The following is a 19,341-nucleotide window of genomic DNA, read 5'->3' as shown; positions in this document are numbered from 1 at the left end:
TATGTCCCCATAAACTTCTACAGCCTTTCATTAAAATTCACAAAAAGCAATACCATCGGTACCTACATGCTATCCCGTATATCGGGAAAGTGAGATGGCATTAAACAATGAAAACTGGAGGAGAATTTTCAAAGTTTCACCAATGGGGGGACCCCGTTGCTGGAAAGATCCCCATAAAACCTGCTAACACAAATACTGAATAACTATCATTTATTTAATTAAAATTAAATAATTAAAATGATTTAGAAAACAAAACATCCCAAAACTAATAAAGAAATCTTACATCTAACAGATAAACATATGTATTGAGTATTGAATTATTTGAAGATTTTTATGCCCATGGAACGGATTTAATTTGCCGCTATATAGATTAATATGTAAAATCAATACATTTATTGAGAATATACTTATATTGGTGATATAAATATAGTACTTTTGGTATTGCTATAAGTTGTAAAATGCTATCATTTCGGTGGCTAACTTTTTAATTTATGTCGTCATTACAAATTTAATAAATTTGACATAACCTAATTCAGTTACGAAGAAGGGGGAGGAAAACATTTAACTTACCTGCTGTAAATCTTGCATTTTCCGGTATTACTTCTATTTCGTCAACTTTAAATGAAAAAGAAAAATATCTTTAATATTTGTGTAATGTAATGAATGCATCATCGAAACATATAAACAGAAACATTTGCATTACATGTATCTGAAAACAGTATTTTTTAATAGTATATTCTCTGAAAATTTTATATCTAAGTTATGCATTATACTTGTGTTCTAGACAAAATAAAAATAGATTAATTTCTTACTTTAATCATGTGCTAAAATGCAATTTAATGCTTTTTAATTTTAGAATATAACAATAAAAATGAGGGGTTTATTGACAGTCTGTATAGTAAATAAAATTTGCAAAATAAATAAAAAATATTAAAAAGTCTGAAAAATTTCAGATTTTAAAAGTCGCCCAAAAGTGTTTGTTAAGGTATTTTAAGCTCTCGCTTAGCTCGCAGTCTACCAGTCTGCTGTTACACTTATTCATACTAACAGTTTTTTTTTTTTTTCGTCTTTTTAGCTTACTATTAAGCACCATTTTCTTCCCACGTACTTCATATACAATTCAACAGCAAAATTACAGTAATTTTAAAAGAAGCATACAAGAATACGTTTAGAAATCCAAATGCAACGTTAAGTGTTCTCCTACGTTTTTCGGTTTTTCTCAGGCTTTTTTCAGTTGATCATATCAATGTCCAATTTTCTTCCTAACATGTCTCTACAAAACTGATTTTTGTCTTTTTATTATTAATGTTTCGTATGTTTGCTTTATTTAATAAATATCACCTTCTTGGCGCTTACGCCACATTAAATTCGATTCAACAGCAAAATCACAAAATATTCAAAAAGAGCATATCTTTGCAATTCCCGATATACAGTCTCGTGCACTGGAGACAAAAATGTGTTTCCCGTACAGTGTTGCTGCTTCTCCCTTTGAAGTCGCTGAGGGTTTAAACCGAAAATTAAAAACCTTTAAAGTTTTACAAAATATGAAACAGATAATAAAACAAATTCAAAATTCGGATTTCCAGGTGAGCATGTTCGGATGGAGGACTACCTTATTCAAAATTTTCTGGCTCTAAATACTGTCGTATTCCCACAGCGCGAGAAACATACATACATTCATACAGATTCTTCATTATTAAATTTCGCTAAATATAATACAGGGTTACAGCCGAAAACATCGCGGCAAAAACATCGTGGACGAAAACGTCGCGGAGAAAACAACGCAAGGCGAAAACGTCGTGCTACAAAACATCGCAAAGAGAAAACATCGCAGTACTAAAACGTCGTGGTACAAAACACCGTCGTCGAAAATAAAGTGGTTCAAAAACTTCGCAGTTTAAAAACATCGTCGTCGAAAATATCGTGGTAAAAAATAAAGTATCTACAAATCATCGCATGACGATAACATCGCAGACATGCTTTTTTCAGGCATGCTTTAATAAGTGTAAATGGATATTCCCATAATGATTTGTGAGCGCAAGATGGAAAGAAGGATAATTTTTACTTTCATATTTTTTATTAATTAATAAATTTTTGCTGAGAAAATAAAAAGGAAACTTAAGCATAGAAAATTAATGCAACTTATAGCACTTAACAGAATTTTAAACCGACATAGTTAACTAACAAAGGCCATTAATAAATGATTTTTATAAAGTTTTTACTGATAATATTTCATGAAAAGTACGAGTATAATCTATAAATTAAATTTAATTTTCTATGCTTAAGTTTCTTTCTTACGGTTTCAGCAAAAATTTATTAGTTAATAAAAAATGCGAAAGTAAAATTTATCCTTCTTTACACCTTGCGCTCACAAATCATTATGGAAATATCCATTTACAATTATTAAAACCTGAAAAAAGCATGTCTGCGGTGTTATCCTCATGCGATGATTTGTAGATACTTTATTTTTTACCACGATATTTTCGACGACGATGTTTTTAAACTGCGAAGTTTTTGAACCGCTTTATTTTCGACGACGATGTTTTGTGCCACGATGTTTGTTTTAGAACTGCGATGTTTTCTCTTTGCGATGTTTTCTCCCAAGATGTTTTGTAGCACGACGTTTTCGCCTTGCGTTGTTTTCTCCGCGACGTTTTCGTCCACGATGTTTTTGCCGCGATGTTATCGGCGGACACCTAATACAGGGCGATAATATTTGGAAGCACTAACTTGAAAAGGGATAAGCCGTTTATAACGATTAAACGGAAAATTCCGTTTCCGGACTCATGTATCTCATTCAGGACTAATGTCTTTTTTGGGCCTAAAAATTAAGAGATGATGAAAATTAAGTACGTTTACTAAGTACGATGAAAGAAAAAATTTGTATATGCTACAATTAGGGGAAATCTGCTGATTGTATGATTTAAAATTTCCCAGGTATCACTTTACCGAAAAATTAAAATAGGTATTAGTGTTCCTGGTCTAAAGGTATCTTTTCTAATCTGACGAGATCTCAGATTGCCCATCAAATTGTGATGTTCCAATCTTGTATTTACAGCTAAATGTGTGAAACTTTAAGAAGTGGTGAGCAAATAATCGCTTAGTTCAGAAAGATAGAAAAGTGAACTCACAAAGGGTTAATTACCCTTTATTGCTCAAATAAAGTTTATAGTCGGTCCTCTCTCAGGACATACACAAAAGCCTCTACTTGGGCTTGAACTCAGGAATACTAAGAAATAAAACTTAACTAAGAAGATATAGCCGAAGCTATCACAATTCTACAGGAGTAGGCCCCTTAACGTTAACTAAACGGCGAATCTATCAAAGGCCTGAAATACGGCCTAGCGTAGAAATAGCTTAGAAAAAGTGTAGCCTAAAAGACGAACGCGCGCTGGTCAGAATCTCTGGCTCTCTAACGAAGTCAGTAGAACTTCAACTTAACATTAACCACGATTCTGGAAACACGTTCTGACAGGAAATTGTAAGCTGAAATTAAGAGGGATAGGAAAGTAGCTTTTTAACTCAAAATTAACTGTTAAAAACTTAGGATAAACCTTACATTGTAAATGCTTTTTATAATAATTAAAAGGCTTGTTGTAACAAACAAAACAATTGAAATTAGTGTTGTTAATTTTCCTAAATCTCTCACGCTTATTAAATGGCAGCAAAATTATATAAAGAAAGGAAACTGGAGGAATATACAAAACCATCACCTAACATTGCTAAAGATATACGAGTACATACACTTTGTTAGTTATGATAAATTAATGCATCCCCATGAGAGCAAATGCTCCACAGTAACAAAGGAAGTAGTGTAGATGCACATAACAAATTACATCCCAGATACGCTGCACATTTTCTGACCAAGATTTAATCTCTTACGCTTATTAAATGGCAGCAAAATTACATAAAGAAAGGAAACTGGAGGAATATACAAAACCATCACCTAACATTGCTAAAGATATACGAGTATTTACGCTTTGTTAGTTATGATAAATTAATTCATCCCCATGAGAGCAAAAGCTCCACAGTGACTGCGGAAGTAGTGTAGATGCACATAACAAATTACATCACAGATACGCTGCACATTTTCTGACCAAGAGTAGCTTCTACTCAAACAATCCTAATCACAAAAAAAATCTAATTCTTATCCCGAATGTGAGAAAAGTCTGGCATTTCATCTTCAGCATTGCAGAAAGAAACAAACGGGAAACCATTTTTAGGTTTGCTCAGTTTTGCCAAAGAAATAAATACAGCAGTTGATTTGATAGCACAGTTTCCGAAACGGTTGGGATTTCAGTCATGACAATTTTCTTGCTTAAATGTTATTTCATACGTTAGAACTCTGCAATTTTGCGGACAAGTATTTGAATTCGGTACTTGATTTAATATTCCACAAATCAAAAACCACAGTAGTTATAGTTCAGTTTCCATTAATATTTATGCTGTTTTATGTACTTTCAGCTCAGTTTCCATTAATTATTATTAATATTGCTATAATATTTATAATATATATTCAATATTTATGCACGGATATGCTAGTATCTGCCTATGTTCAACGGAATGCAACACCAAACAGGCCACAAATTACAATAGTATTATTTATGGAAGCGGGTATTATATGATGCATTATAGAAAAGACTGAAGTAATACATTCTTTTATACTTCGAAAAGGACTCGCTAAATTTAGTACTTCGTATGCCCACTTTTAGTGGTTATAAAGGATTGCAGAGATTGTTTCAGTGGTTAACAAGGATTGACAAGTCATCGATAAAGATCTGGCTGGTTCTCTTCTTCTATGGAATATCGGAGGCAAACATCTGCCCTGATTAAAGCCTTTCAGGAATCCTTCTATGGAATGTCACTCGAAGAAAATTCGACAGTATGGAGATAACAGTTGTGAGTAGTGGCATACCAGGCAATCCTACGAATAATCATATTCACGTCTGGCTGAAGGGATCAAATCAGGGAAAGGCAAAATTGGTAGACGCAATACGGTAGATACGTTGGACATTGAGCGCGATATGATGGTAACACTAAGGTTAGCTCTGTACCTCTAAGAAGGTCTGTACACTAAGGTTAGCTCTGTATTTAAGGTTAGCTCTGTACCTCTAAGAATGTCTGTACACTAAGGTTAGCTCTGTATTTAAGGTTAGCTCTGTACCTCTAAGAAAAGCTTCATAGGAAAGGTAGGGCTTCAGGTTCCAAGGCTTCACTATTCACATGGTTCTTGCGATTCAAGAAAGGTGACAAGTAGAATAAAGTGTTAAAATATTATGTTTTATTGATATTGAGAAAAGTTCTTATATTTCATTAAATTTAAATCATGTCGTCATACGTAAATATGTGTCAGACGTTTTTGTTTCCTAATTTGGCAACAAAAATTTATTTACGAATTGGTTGCTGTTTGGACATTCACACTGAAATGTTTTTATACATTTTCTTTTCAGGTGTAGGTATAGAACTTATAAATTTTGCTTTGGCTACAGTTCATTTCATTTGGCAGGCTTGCTCGCTAGTATCTGCATAAAAGCTGCAACATAAAAGGAATCGTTTGAAATAAATAAATAAAGACCAGACATAATGAGTAATTCACGTGATATATGAAAGCCTTAATGTTTGATTGCCGCAGTACTATAAAACATTCAGGGAAATCTTAACTAGTCTGAAATCGATTTTGCGGAATTACAACAAAATATTCAGGGAATTATTTAACTGCTCTGAAAATGATTTATCGTTAAAATGATTTTCATTAAATCCTGAATTTTTAGCTAGACGTAACATACATTCGATTAAACTTTAAATAATAAATAAAATTTTAAATACATAGATAAATTTTAAATACAGAGTATATAACCTCTTTAAATATAATAATCACTTCTTAAATTTATGAAAGATAGTGAGTATAGAATATCTGGAGTTTAATTTAACTTTTTGAAATCCAGACACTTCGCTAACCTGTATCCTCAAAATACCGAACCGCCCGAAATACTTTTCCAGCAATTTCCTCTCTTTTCCGTCCATTAACGCAGAAAATAGGTGTGAAGATTTCGAATGACATCCTTTGTACTTTCTAACAATGATTTCATTAGCCTTTGACCCCGTTCTTTATAAAATTATTCTGAAGGTCAGACCAACTAGCCTTTCTGGCTTTGTTATGATCACGACTGAGATTTTGTTTATTTCCGTTATTTTTATAGGAAGGAATAAATTGATTAAAAATAAATATAATCCTTAAATTTTTAAAGTGCATTTTTATTGCTGTTTAAAGCTGATAAGCACTGTGTACCACAAAAGAATCAACAACAAAATGTCACGAGCAACCAAAAGATAAGAAATCTCGTAGGTCAAGCTGTCTGCAGTAAACTGATACAATGCATTTGGGGAAATTGCACCTGCTACTGCATACCGTAGGGGGAGGGAAGAAAACAGGATTACAATCTTGGCCGATTTCGGGTGGTTCTGGTTCTTTCAATGTGTTGCCGTGGGGGGGGCGGACTGGTTGTAAAAGAGTTAACCTCTTAAGAACATACTAATGCCTTTATAATTTTCTCAAATAAGCCACATTTTCTACATCTGTCAATGCTGGGAGAGATATTTCGCTTAGTCACATTTTTTTGTAGATATTTAGTTATAATATCTTACCTTTTTTGGAAGCGCATAGGAAATGGCGTTGAGCGTGGCAATCTACCACCCTCCACTTCATGGTAACTGGAGACATTTCGACACATTCATCTTGTCCATTTTCTGGTTCATCAAGATCCCAATTCACAAAGTCGACTGGACTTTTATCTGACCACTCAAATCCACCTAAAAAAAAGCAACGAGGATACATTCGATTTTTAAATGAGTATAGCACCAGTACTGAGGTAAAACTACTTATTACAAATAATAAGACATTCGCAATTTCAAATATAATGAACCCATCTCCTAACAGCCACTTCGTTAAAGCGAACTTCAAAAAGAGACCATCATTTCTGCAAATGTAAATGAACATCGTAATTTCAGTTTTAACACTGTTCCTTAAGATGACCACTTCCGAAGTCTAACTGAGAACTTCTTATATTAAATGTCCAGTTTCGCTATTTAAGTTAATATATTTTACGTTCTAAATAAATCAACGAGTTACATTTACAGTTCTTGCTATAACAGCTAATTGCTATAGGTAAATGGAGTTTCTGTGATTTCATCACCAGGTGAAATTCCATAAAATTTTATTTGGTCCTTGTTTAGTTATTAATCTCTTATGTCCATAATCGTTTGTTTAAAATCATTGTCTTGCTGACAAAAGAAAAGAATATGTGCATATAGGGTTGAGCAATGAATCGAGCTATTATAAAAACCTTATTAAAAGGAAATGATGAAATTTCTTTGGGTGAAACAAAATGGATTACAAACTAAACATAAAAGCATTTACTTATTTGTGAATTTAAGGTACTAAACGGAAAGTAATGTTGCACAAACAAAAACACTGTTCTTGTTTTGTTCCACATTAAAGTGTGGCTGGTCAAAAATGACATCTTGCGGATGACGGCCATTCTGTTTGATACACTCAGGAGGTCTCTTGCTAAGGTCACCCACTACTGTTTGCAGCATACAGAAGGGAATTCTTGAAACTGCTGCCTTAAAGTTAGTAGGAAGGGACCTGGATCACCTGTTGGTAAATATTTGGTGTCCATCCCTACTTGTACCTGTACCTTTACCTGCCTGAATGCGCTATTTCATTTCTGGAATTGCGTGAGGTGCAGGACCTTTCAAGATTTGAGATTTTAGATACTTCCCACCCACCTAACACACACAGGGGAAAAAAATACATGTCGAAGGATCATATGCTTCTAAATCCAGATATAATATATCTAGGAACAGGCTATTGAAAGTGCCGCAGAAGCACATGCAGTAGGGCATGTAACCCCCGTTCTTTTGGGGGGGGACATTTCGTCACTGACTGGCAAATAGGCAAACACAGGAGCAAGTAAGTTTTCCAACATGTGAACGTAACATGGTTCCATAGCAGTGACAACTATTTCATGTTCATTTTCAAAAAATATTTAAGCCGGTAACACCAAGTGAAAACATCGCGTGCCATACTATCACTTTGACCCCGAGGCATTGCCGGCTTTCTCTCGTGTTTTGGGATGTGTAATATCGGAAATTTTGCTTGTTCACAAATCCCAGCAAATGGAAGTGAGCCGCCTCGTTTATCAGCTAATTGTACACAAATTCTTGTCTTTTGTTAGTTAACATTAGCATAGGTTCGTAGAAATTTACTCCATTGTCATAATTACTTTTTGTGTATTGCATGGGTGACTTGAATGTTAAACGGATGAAACTTCAAAATAATGTGTAAAATTCACCGCCTACTGCGATCAGACAGTCCGACGCAGGCTACAGGTGACGGAGAGGGAAGAGATTTGGTGGCTACCAATGGTTAGTAGAAATTGTCTTCCCTCTCCTTCAGGAGCTTATTATTAAAACAATTAATTTTGTTATCGCCAAATAAAGGCAAGAGTAGATAAATAATGTATTACAGATCTCTTCCTGGTGCATAATGACCAATATGGTTTCTTTAGCACTTGTTCTATTGTAATTATTACTTCTGAATTTTATTGGCACATTATTTATGTTTGGCAAATGTTGTGACCCACAGCTGAAATAGTGTTAATTGTATTGCAGTTGTTCTTAATTGATACATGGTTTTTGGTAGTGAATTTCTTAAACGAGTTCATATTGCAGGTCAGTTGAGGTAACTGAGTGGCAGCTGTGAGTGGACAGGAAAAGGCATAACGGTCAGGTGACCCTTCCAATCCGCAGATATATGTACTTGTAATTTGAGATGCAAAAGGCCATAAAAATAGAGTGGAAAGAGGCCATGATCCGTAATAAAATTAGTTAGTTGTGAGGTGGCTATGTGTTTTTATGTATTGACTTTAGGAATGAAAGTATATGTGCATCTAACAGTTTTTCTAGATCCCATTCTACTTCCCATTATTGCACTGCCTTTTCATGCAGAATTCTTCTGTCCAAGTGACACAGAACGGTGTCGCGTAGACCGCCGTAAACTTCACTCACAGGCCTCTCTAATACTCTAGGTAGTCTCCCTAGCGTATATACTGTTTTCACCCTACTACCTTGTTAAGCTTAGAACTAGTGGTCTTAAAGTTTCCAACCCATGTCTTCGTGGTGTCACTTAATGGATCTTAAAAATGGTAGAATAAAAAGAACAAATCAATTCCGAAAACTTTGAAACATTAAGAAAACATTAAAAAAATGCAATAAATTTTCCTTCTCCTTGAAGTCCTAAAATAAAACACATGCTATTATGATTCTCAAATAAATTTCTCTTGCTTGAAAGAGTAAAGCAAATCAAGCTTCAATTTATTTACACAGAAGTATTTCTACCAATTTACCAGAAAAGTTTACCAATTTACCGTAAAAGAAATCAATCAACCAGTATACCAGGATTCTAACATTATTAGAATGACTTAAAAATCCTAGAAGATAGCATATTATTTAAAAATTCTATGAAATAGCAAAATTACTTAAAAAATTCAAGGTAATGCTACATTACCTGTATTATTAAAGAATTCTATGAAATAACCCAATTTCTCAAAGATTTATTAAATAAAACAGTTGCTGAAAAATCCTACGAAATAATGCAATTATTTAAAAATTTTGAGAAGTAACACAGTTACTTCAAAAACAACAGGAAATACCCCAATTTGGAAATGAATTATTGTGTATACTTACCTAGAGAAGTCCTTCTGAGACCAATGAAAAACGGTTTAGTACCGGGCTTTAAAATTTTTCGTATTGCCTCTACATCCTCTACGGAATGCATACTCGCCAACAGACTACCTACAAGAATGTATTACTGAAATCAATTCACACATCTTTTACAAAGCACCTATATGAATACCAGCAGTATCCACCAATTGCATGAGGTATCTTTTAATAAACCATTAAAAATATGATTTTAAGATCAAGAATACTATCGTTTAAATACAGAAGAATCTCTTTTAACCGACAACAAACAAGACCTCGGTAATTCCGAATAAGATACTTTTCTGTATCGTTGAATATGAACTAGAACTTACTTGTTTATGTTTTGTGATGCCATCTGCAGCATTTTAACCAGGCGAAATGCGTCGGTCGTACATTTGATTAATGGCCACAATTAAATAAATAATACTGAAATTCTTCCAAATTATATAAAATTAAAACATATAACATAATTTTATATTTCAGAAAAAAAAAAACAGCATTTTAAAAATACCATAGTTATTATCACATGAAAATAGCGATTATCTTAATATGATGGCATAAAACTTCGAATGACTCCCTGTTTACATGATTGTCACTGTAATTTTAAAAATTCGTTGTGTATGCTATGAACCTTTATAATATCATACACGGAGTCTGTTAGCCCATTTTTTAGACGATTCTCCTTGCTATAAAAAAATCGTCTGCTTCGAATTTTTTTAACTTCAACTATATTTTTGAAAGTATAAATTATCATCTCCTACTTGACAGTTTTATTTTCATGCAAAATGGCGCTTTTAAACCTTTCAGCGTTATGGACGTAAACTGCTGTACAGAAATGTGGATTTTTTTCATATTACACATGAAAATTTCTGCCAGCCTAAATGTATTCGAATTACGGTTGAATGTAAACTGCAAGAAAAGAACTCAAATTACAAAGTGAGTGGGTTGTTTTTTAATTATAATCAAGAAAGTACCGTTTATTCTTGATATTTTGAAAAACATTAAAATTTCAAAAAGGAATGGATAATAGGCTTTGTCTGTGAGAAGGTTTTCCGATATCTAAACCTTTGGTAGATAACATTGCAGCAAGAAATGAAAAACGTCAAGGTTTCAAGTGGAAAATGTTTTTCAAATACATGTGCAAAGAAAAAACGGAATGTTTCGAATGTTGAAATGGTAAGATCTTAAATGTTAAAATAAAATCCACTTTGCCAAAAGACAGTTGCAAAATCATTTAAATTCTCAGTGTCAGTTGTAAACAAAGCGATTAATGCTGATTTGAATCAAAAAAGGAGAAAAATATAATGTGCATCGTTTTTCTCCATGGCATTCTCGCCGAACGTAGAACGCGCTGCATAATTTTTTATGAGAAATGTTTATCGGGATAAAAATGAAAAAATGATACCACAATACATGAATCTTGGATTTATTTAAATGGCTAAAATAAAAAGATATCCGTTTATTGTCATCAAAGAAGAGACAAAAAGGCCTTAAAACATGGTTCAAAGAATCTAAAGAAAGCTTTTCAAAGGAATTTATGATTGTCGTTGGTTTCTCATATAAAGGCAAATTAAAAACAAAGAGCGGAGAAAATATTTTAAATCAACTCCATAAATGCGCATATGATCAGGAACGTTATTTATGCCCAGTTTCAAAAATGAAAAATACCTTCTTCTTACCTACGGTGCCATAAATCCATAGGAAAAGAAAACAGCCATACGTCCAAATCGACAGCTGATTTCCCGAAAACATGGAATAAGAAACGGGTATCAAGGCCATATGATTCACTCATATCTCTACTAAATCTCTTGATGTATTGGATCCATCAATCAAAATCCATAGGACCCATGCATTCTAGCGCTTTTGAACTTTTAAAACGCGGATTGTCCACACGTCCCCCTACCTCCTTGGATTTTGCAAAGCTGTTTATATAAGTAATGGAATAAAATATCTCTTCCGATATTACAAAAGGTTTTATTGTCTTGGAAATTACGCTGCAAAAAGGTAATGAAGAATGAGGGTTATCAAAGAGAACAATTAAAACACAATAATTTGAGATATAGTTTCTGTAAATACAATGAAAATCGTCTATAAAATGTGCGAAAAACCTCTGTACTGACATCGAGTAGTATTTATCAGCAAATGTTATAAATGCCTGTAATATTTCGGCATCATCTTACCATATAACATTCTTGCCCCATATGTAGTTTCTACCTTTATCCGAACCTCCTCATCAACATCATTCTCCTTTTCCAGTGTATATGTTACTGGCAAAGTATGAAACGTCGGCATTCTTTATAGAATGTCTAGACATTGTATACAACGCCGGACGATTTTAGGCAAAGTATGAAATAAGAGAATTATTACATACTTTACCTAGGCATTGTATATAATACCTAGGCATTCTATAGAAGGACAAATGCTTTTAAGGCAAAGTATGAAAAAAAAAGGTTATGATAAGGGACAGACGTTTATTCGTCTATAATACAAATTTTATTTTGGAAAGTTAATGAAAGAGCGCCATTAAAAAACTGTTTTTTTTTTTTTCAAAATATGTAAACTAAATAGTGAGATGATCTTCATACAACATAATAAATTTTTATTTTCTATCTGGCTGAGACTGGAAATCGGTAAGATCTACCTGACAAACGGAAGTTAAATTCAGAAACAGCCCTACGTCCAAATAGACAGCTGTAATCCAAACAGACAGAAAATCGTAAGTTTCGCATCAGTGCCTTTTTTAATACCTTTTCGTTTTTTCTGGAAGAGCTCACAAAGATGGTTGTTACAGTTCAATATCATTACGTGTAAACGGTTTCGTAATTGTTTGAAAGTTCTTTCGACATTCTCTCGCGTCGTTCCTGTGCAGGACTCAAATGAGTTTTCATGAAATACGGAAAATAACTCAGCGTCCGTGACGCAATACTGCATAGTATTGACGCTTTCTTTAACAGGGTAAATGAATGTAATTTTGTTTTCCACAAACATCACAACCTATCGCTTCGGTGGCCAGTAGTCCCGTGGTTCCTTCTTAGTAGTCATTTTGGCCTTTTTACATCATTTATTAACTTCTGGTAAGTAGTTTCGGTTATTCGAAACGAATCGGAAATGAATTTTATACTTTGTCATTTGGTATTCTATAGAATTCCTAGAAAATGTGTGAAATATGAATCGTTTCATATATTGCCAACTGGTTTTAGGCATCATAGACAATGCCAATCATAGAATGTCGGATTTCATACTTTGCCGGTAATATATATACTATTATTTCGTCGTCATTTTAAGAGAGTGAGGCAAGAACAGAATTTTATACATCCAGCCAAACCTGCACCTTCTTTCCATTAGCACTTAATCTTCTCTGAACAAAATAGTAAATCCAAGATGTCAGACACGGAATCGGAGCGGTTTTTGAAACCAAGAGAATCTTTACTATTCGACTTGTTCTTTATGAACATTATCATAGGCCACAATTTACACCAACAGCGACGTAATGGGATGTTTTTTATGTTTTGCAGGAATGATACAAAATATACATTAGCGTCTTTCAGAGTTAATTACTTTTGAAAATCGTGACCACTACTTTCAAAGATCAGGTATGGACGCATAAAAATGGACCGGTAGACGTCTTTATATCCTATATCAGCGGTTGTCAACCATTTGGCTAACGCTTACCATCTAAACAAAAATTGAAAAACTTCAGTACCACCACTACATTTTGCAATGACTATTTTTCATTTTCTCAATAGAAATATTAAAATGGTGAAAAGGAATAGTATTATTATATTGGCTATTTATATTAAATTTGCATACATAAAAATATTAAATTAAAAAGTGATTACCATTTTTGCTATTAAAATTTGTGTTATAATAATTCAATTCTAAAATTCAGTGCGAAATTTGGGTCTGCTTAAGAAAGATCAATTTCTTTATGTCTGTCTGGTCTTATTTCGCTTAGTTTTAACCGTAAATTAGGATCTACTTTTAATTTTGTTCTGCATTTATTTTTCAAATATAACATGGAAGAAATACTTGTTCACACAAATAGGGTGTGCAAAAAGGCAATAAAAATTTAATAGCTTTATTTGAAATAACTTTAAATTATTTTTTTCAGTTCAGCCAAAAGTTAACAAGTGTGTTATTTTTGAAATCTTCAGGTATAAGAGTTCAATCATAAGAAATGTCTATCAATTATTCTTTTTCTTCACGAGATTTCTGAATTTAGTAGTTAAAAATATTTTGCGTACCATCTATTTTTCTCTTGCATATCACCAGTGGTACGCGTACACCGGTTGAGAACCGCTATGCTAGGTAATTCTTTGGCTGGATAAGACTTACTGCCTTGGGTGTCAGAAAAGTAACCCAAATGTGTTCCCAAGTTTGAGTACGCATTGCTAGCCCATCACAATATTTTTTCTTAGTTAGACCTTCAAAAATATCGTTGTTTTGATATTTCCACTTAATTGGGTGCCGGTTACTGTTTACAGCCGAAAACATCGCGGACGAATACATCGCGGAGAAAACAAAGCAAGGCGAAAACGTAGTGGCACAAAACATAGTGGGAGAAAATAAAGCACCTTTAAATCATCGCATGATGATAACATCGCAGACATACGTTTTTCATGCTTTAATTAATTGTGAAAAGATACTCCCATAATGATTCGTGAACGCAGGATAGAAAGAAGGATAATTTTTACTTTCATATTTTCAATTACTAATAAATTTATAAAAAACAAAACAAGAAATTTAAACAAAAAAGAAGTAATTTTCATTATAAAAGTATCAGATTAACAAAATAAAGAAAATAATTTCATAATTAACATAGCAATTTTTTATAGATAAGGGCATGCAATTACTTATCTTCCTTTTTCTAGCCTTTTTTAGATTATACTTTTCATGAAACATTACCAGTAAAACTTTATAAAAGTAAATTATTAATGACCTTTGTTAGTTAACTATGTCTTTTTAAAATTAAGTGCTATAAGTTGCATTAATTTCCTATGCTTAATTTTCCAGTTTACATTTTCAGCAAATATTTATTAGTTAATTAAAAATATGAAAATAAAAATTATCCTTCTCTCCATCTTGCGCTCACAAATCATTATGCGAGTATCTTTTCACAATTATTAAAGCCTGAAATTTTAAACTGCGAAGTTTTCAAAATGCATTATTTTCGAAGGCAATATTTTGTACCACGATGTTTTAGAGCTGCGATGTTTGCTCTTTACTTTATTTTCTCATACGATGTTTTGTGCCACGACGTTTTCGCCTTGCGTTGTTTTCTCCACGAGGCTTTCGTTCGCGATGTTTTCAGCGGACACTGCATGTTAAACGAGACTTTAGTGTAGTTTAAAATGAACTTTATAGCCTTCTTCTTGTGTTGTGAACGAACTTATCCAATTAGAAATCTTGAGCTGAGTCTTAATGTTTAGTACTACATTGCAAACTAAATTAAGCTGTAGATGTAATGGCAATCAATATCTCATAGCGATTTACTCTCTTGTTTCCAAAATTCTGATATGGACACCACATGACTTCCTTGATAATAATTTTGGCCACCACATGATTAACAATATACATCTTTTGCACTTCATTTAAATTCATTTCATCGAGTTATTCTAACTTAATTAACCAATGTTGTATGTTATTTTCACTTAGTTAATAATATAATTTTATGGTTATGCAACTAATGTAAACTGAGAAGTCAAATAATTAAAATCATTATACCTTTAAAACACCATATTCGCAACACATGTGTAACTAAAACGTATTCGCGGCCACGTAAAACTGCTTCGGGAGCTGCAATTTGAGACCACTACTCTAGCCTTTTCATACTACATAATGAATGTCATTTAAAAAGAATTGTTTATTACAATAGTAATTTATCCAATTCAGTCCTTCGAGGTCGATACAGGCTGAATACAGTTAAACATAGTTACCCTCGCTTTTCTTATGCCTCAGGCATGAAGTTTCAAGTTCATTAAGCTATTATTAGACAGGCTTCAATTAATTTGACAAGTGAGTCAATTTCTCTTTGTGGAATACACAGCACATTTTGTAACTAATTCTTCTCTGCGAGACTTGTCTCAATTTCAGAGTTTTCATTGGAATTCCAAATAATCTACATTTACAACATAAAGTTTGTTAAATTTTGTTCTAGTACTAAAGTCATATTCAATAATGTAACATACGAGAATTCAGTAGCATACAACGTTTGCCATTTTTGAATTGATTGAATTCCTTCGATATCTTGCGATTCAGTACGGAAGTGTATTCAGTGTGACTGTAAAATAAATTCTAGATATGAAATTAGGGAATAAATCGGGCTTAGATTTGGATGCGTTTCACGTGAAACTGTAGAGATTTTAAAGCGACTCACAAAGATTTATCTTCTTCAAAGAGCAAAAGAATTCTGCTATGAAAGTAAAGCAAAGAGGAAAGGATGAGAAAAGAGCAAAGGCTAAACGAACTAGTGGTTGAAATGCGAAATATATATAGTGATGGGCCATTTATCGAGCAAGACAGAAATAAGAAATTATCAGACAAAAATCGAAGGAAGGAAAGGAAAATTTTCAAAACTTAAACTGGAAATTTAATCTGGAGTGGATGTCAATAATTAAAGTAAGCAAACTTTCGTAAATCTGAAAGGATCTAAGAAGATCTGTAAAGTTTTTGGGATAATTTTATTAGTAAAAACTACTGTCAAGGAAGGAACTATGACTATCTACTGAAAATCTGTTTCTTCTTCTTTTCTTTTTTCTTTTTGTAGGTAGAATTCTTTATTTGCCCTCTTCTTTCCCGGAATTTGAACCTGGATTGAAGAGCCACCAGTGCTCAAGGATCTTACCACTCCGTCATTAATGGACACACTTTGAGAGCTACTAGATTTATATTTCGAACATAATTGCTCTACAAGCATTTACCTTGAATACGTTGAATACAAGAGTTATAACTGCCGTAAATCTTTAAAAATGAAAGTAGTTCAGAAGTCTTAGAAGAATTTATTATTAACTCAAACTCTCAGGATATGATTTCTTTAGGAAGAATGCCCCATTTACAGATGTAGTATGTGCTTCCTGAAAAGACACATCATACTTAAGAAAAGGTTCTACGATACAGAAAAGAAAAGATTTCTTTAAAGAAGAAAAGAAGAGTAACATCACTGCAGAAAGTATAAAATTATAAATTAGAAAACCCACTCCCACACAAATTGTTTTCTCCTTAAGAAGAACTTTATGAACCATTTATTATTGCTTAGCTTCGGATTTTCTGAACAGGTTAGGAAAGGCAGCGAAAAGGAAGAGAAAACGGGAGAGGTGCTGCGAGAAAGAGAAAAAGCTTTGAAATGCTCACGGAACATTAGATGTCAAGCGATTTGTTATTTACTTAAATATGGCAAAGCAAGCGGGAGCTATCTGCTTCAGGAAAGGGATGCCTTCGGATATTTTTCTAAGGGAAACTGTCACGTCTTTACGTTACACTCGGGTTAAAACCACGAAAACGCCTACGCAACCAGGTCGTTGCCTCGGACCTGATTGACCAACCAATATTCAGCAGTTTCACTTCCTCAGCTCTGGATGGCCTTAGTCAGTCGAAGAAAGTCTATTTTAAAGCAATTGAAGCAGCAAAGAAAAAGACAGTGATAGAAGCAACTACCTTGCCGAAGAAGTGTTGGCCTAAAGCGAGTGTGCAAGTACTGGCTGCTGTATCTCGTGATTCGGAACGGTCGAAAGAGGAACCTGTTACTTGGTGGTTGTGGTAATGGTCTGACTGCAAAAGAAAAAGAAAAGGCTTGGTGAATATTGAGCTTATTTACACATTGTCTTCTTATTTGCTATTGACTGTTCAACTCATAATTTGGCCAGAAAACAAACAAACATGTAGGAAAAACTTAAAATGATGCATTGTGCTCCAGTCATTCTGACCAGTTACAATGATCAAAATATATTTATTTAAATATTAGAATTATGCAAAATCATTGGATTGCCTGCAATTATAGGAAAATTCTGAAATAAAAATTATAAATGTATATCTTATGTTTAATTTAAATATCGCCATAAGTATTAATACTTAATTTGGAAATAAATCTGGATGGTAAAGTATTTAAAACATTAACGTAAATTTCGAGCGTAAGAAGTTACTGTGTGATTGAATGACAGCTCAACAAATTGATCATCAAATAGATTTGATTGGTAATATTATCGTGGTAGCACATCACCAGCACACACCATACACAGTGGCATGCCATGATTTTCACAAGAAATTGGCGATGATTTTCACCAAATGATTTTCATCACGTCATAATTTTCACCAAAATGAAAAAAAAAATCTTTTCTGGATATGACAAACTAGAGCAATAAAGTGTAATGTATTTTGGAAAAACTATAAATATTCGGAAGAGGTATTAAAAGTTTTAGTACTGTTAATAAATGCTAAAATGATAAATAAATAAATAAATTATTTTTAAACGGGAAAGAAAAGTTTTAAAAGAAATATATTTGCCTAAACTGGGGGACAACAAACCATCTAGTTGTTAGTTTGTATAAAGTTAGTCATTATGAAGTTAACCGTAATATTTCATTTTTGAATACCGAAAAAGCTAGAAATAAATTTAATTTTATTTTTACGATTTCTTGTCCTCATTCGGAATTTAGGATTCCCAAAATATGGTAGACTGGTAGTTAAGAATCAACAGTGAGATATTATTAGCTTTTCAGTGCATTGAATGCAAAATACTGTCGTCGCTTGTTAAATATGCTTCTTTATGATCTGTTGTGACTGACTTGCTTCGCTACCGAATTCCGTTTCGTTGTTTAATTAGAATTTTTGCAGGAATATTATTTATTTCGAACAAAGTACCGTAAGAGCTCTTTCTTGAGCACAAAAATATTACATTAAGAGTTCCATTAATTTTACTTATAACAGCCTCGAGAAAATTAAAATTAATTACGATTTATTACCGTTAGTTTTGAACATACAGGGTTTAACAAAAGTGCTTCTTACATGTAAATGCATTATAAGTAATGATCTCAATTTTGGTATTTCCATCTGAGTATGTACAAAGTCAGAGTTCCACATGGAAATATTTCAAGGTTACGTGCAAGAGCGTTCCGCTATTTTCATTGGATCATTGGCATTGTATCCAGTTGAGAAAGTTGATCCTGGAATGAGTCCTGGAAACATATTTCGGCACTCCAGTGTTGTTTTGGATCATTGGCATTGTATCAAGTTGAGAAAGTCGATCCGGGAATGAGTCCTGGAAACATATTTCTTCAGTCCAATGTTGTTGCAATCATTGCAATGGATGAAATCATTGGCATTACATCCACTTGAAACTGTACAAGTTTATAATTGTACACTATACGTGTGCATCATCGCAATGATGGCCCTTGCCATCCCTTAAACATTCCTTCACTTGTCCTTGACCAACCACTATGCGATAAATGTGAAGCACTTTTTGTTTTTAGAAATCGCTTCATTTGCATGCCCTTCTCCCCTTATTGATGCTTATTTACATACATAGTCTCTTTTGATGCAGATTGCTGACCTTTTGATGCTCCAGAATGTATAATTTCAGCTCAA

The 19,341-nt window shown here is 33.3% G+C and overlaps 1 protein-coding gene across 4 annotated transcripts in view; it reads right to left on the bottom strand.

Moving 5' to 3' along the window:
- The window catches only part of LOC118190409 (macrophage mannose receptor 1-like), a 157,105-nt gene that overhangs the window by 1,861 nt on the left and 135,903 nt on the right, over positions 1-19,341 (bottom strand). For 2 of the 4 annotated variants that reach the window (XM_035361106.2, XM_035361107.2), the window contains exons 21-24: positions 17,416-17,529; positions 9,748-9,855; positions 6,646-6,810; positions 571-615 (exon numbers count right to left, since the gene is read on the bottom strand). In XM_035361106.2, the coding sequence (XP_035216997.1) occupies positions 571-615; positions 6,646-6,810; positions 9,748-9,855; positions 17,416-17,529 (432 nt within the window). Of the gene's footprint in view, positions 1-570; positions 620-6,645; positions 6,811-9,747; positions 9,856-17,415; positions 17,530-19,341 lie in introns of all 4 variants that reach the window. The other 2 variants (XM_035361109.2, XM_035361108.2) reach the window with 2 other exon arrangements.

Source organism: Stegodyphus dumicola, chromosome 11 (assembly GCF_044657685.1).
Source record: "Stegodyphus dumicola isolate Sdum_Otavi_A_Nest chromosome 11, ASM4465768v1".
Taxonomy (NCBI): domain Eukaryota; kingdom Metazoa; phylum Arthropoda; class Arachnida; order Araneae; family Eresidae; genus Stegodyphus; species Stegodyphus dumicola.
Note: the sequence above shows the minus strand (reverse complement) of the source record. Positions and strands in the feature narration are given on the sequence as shown.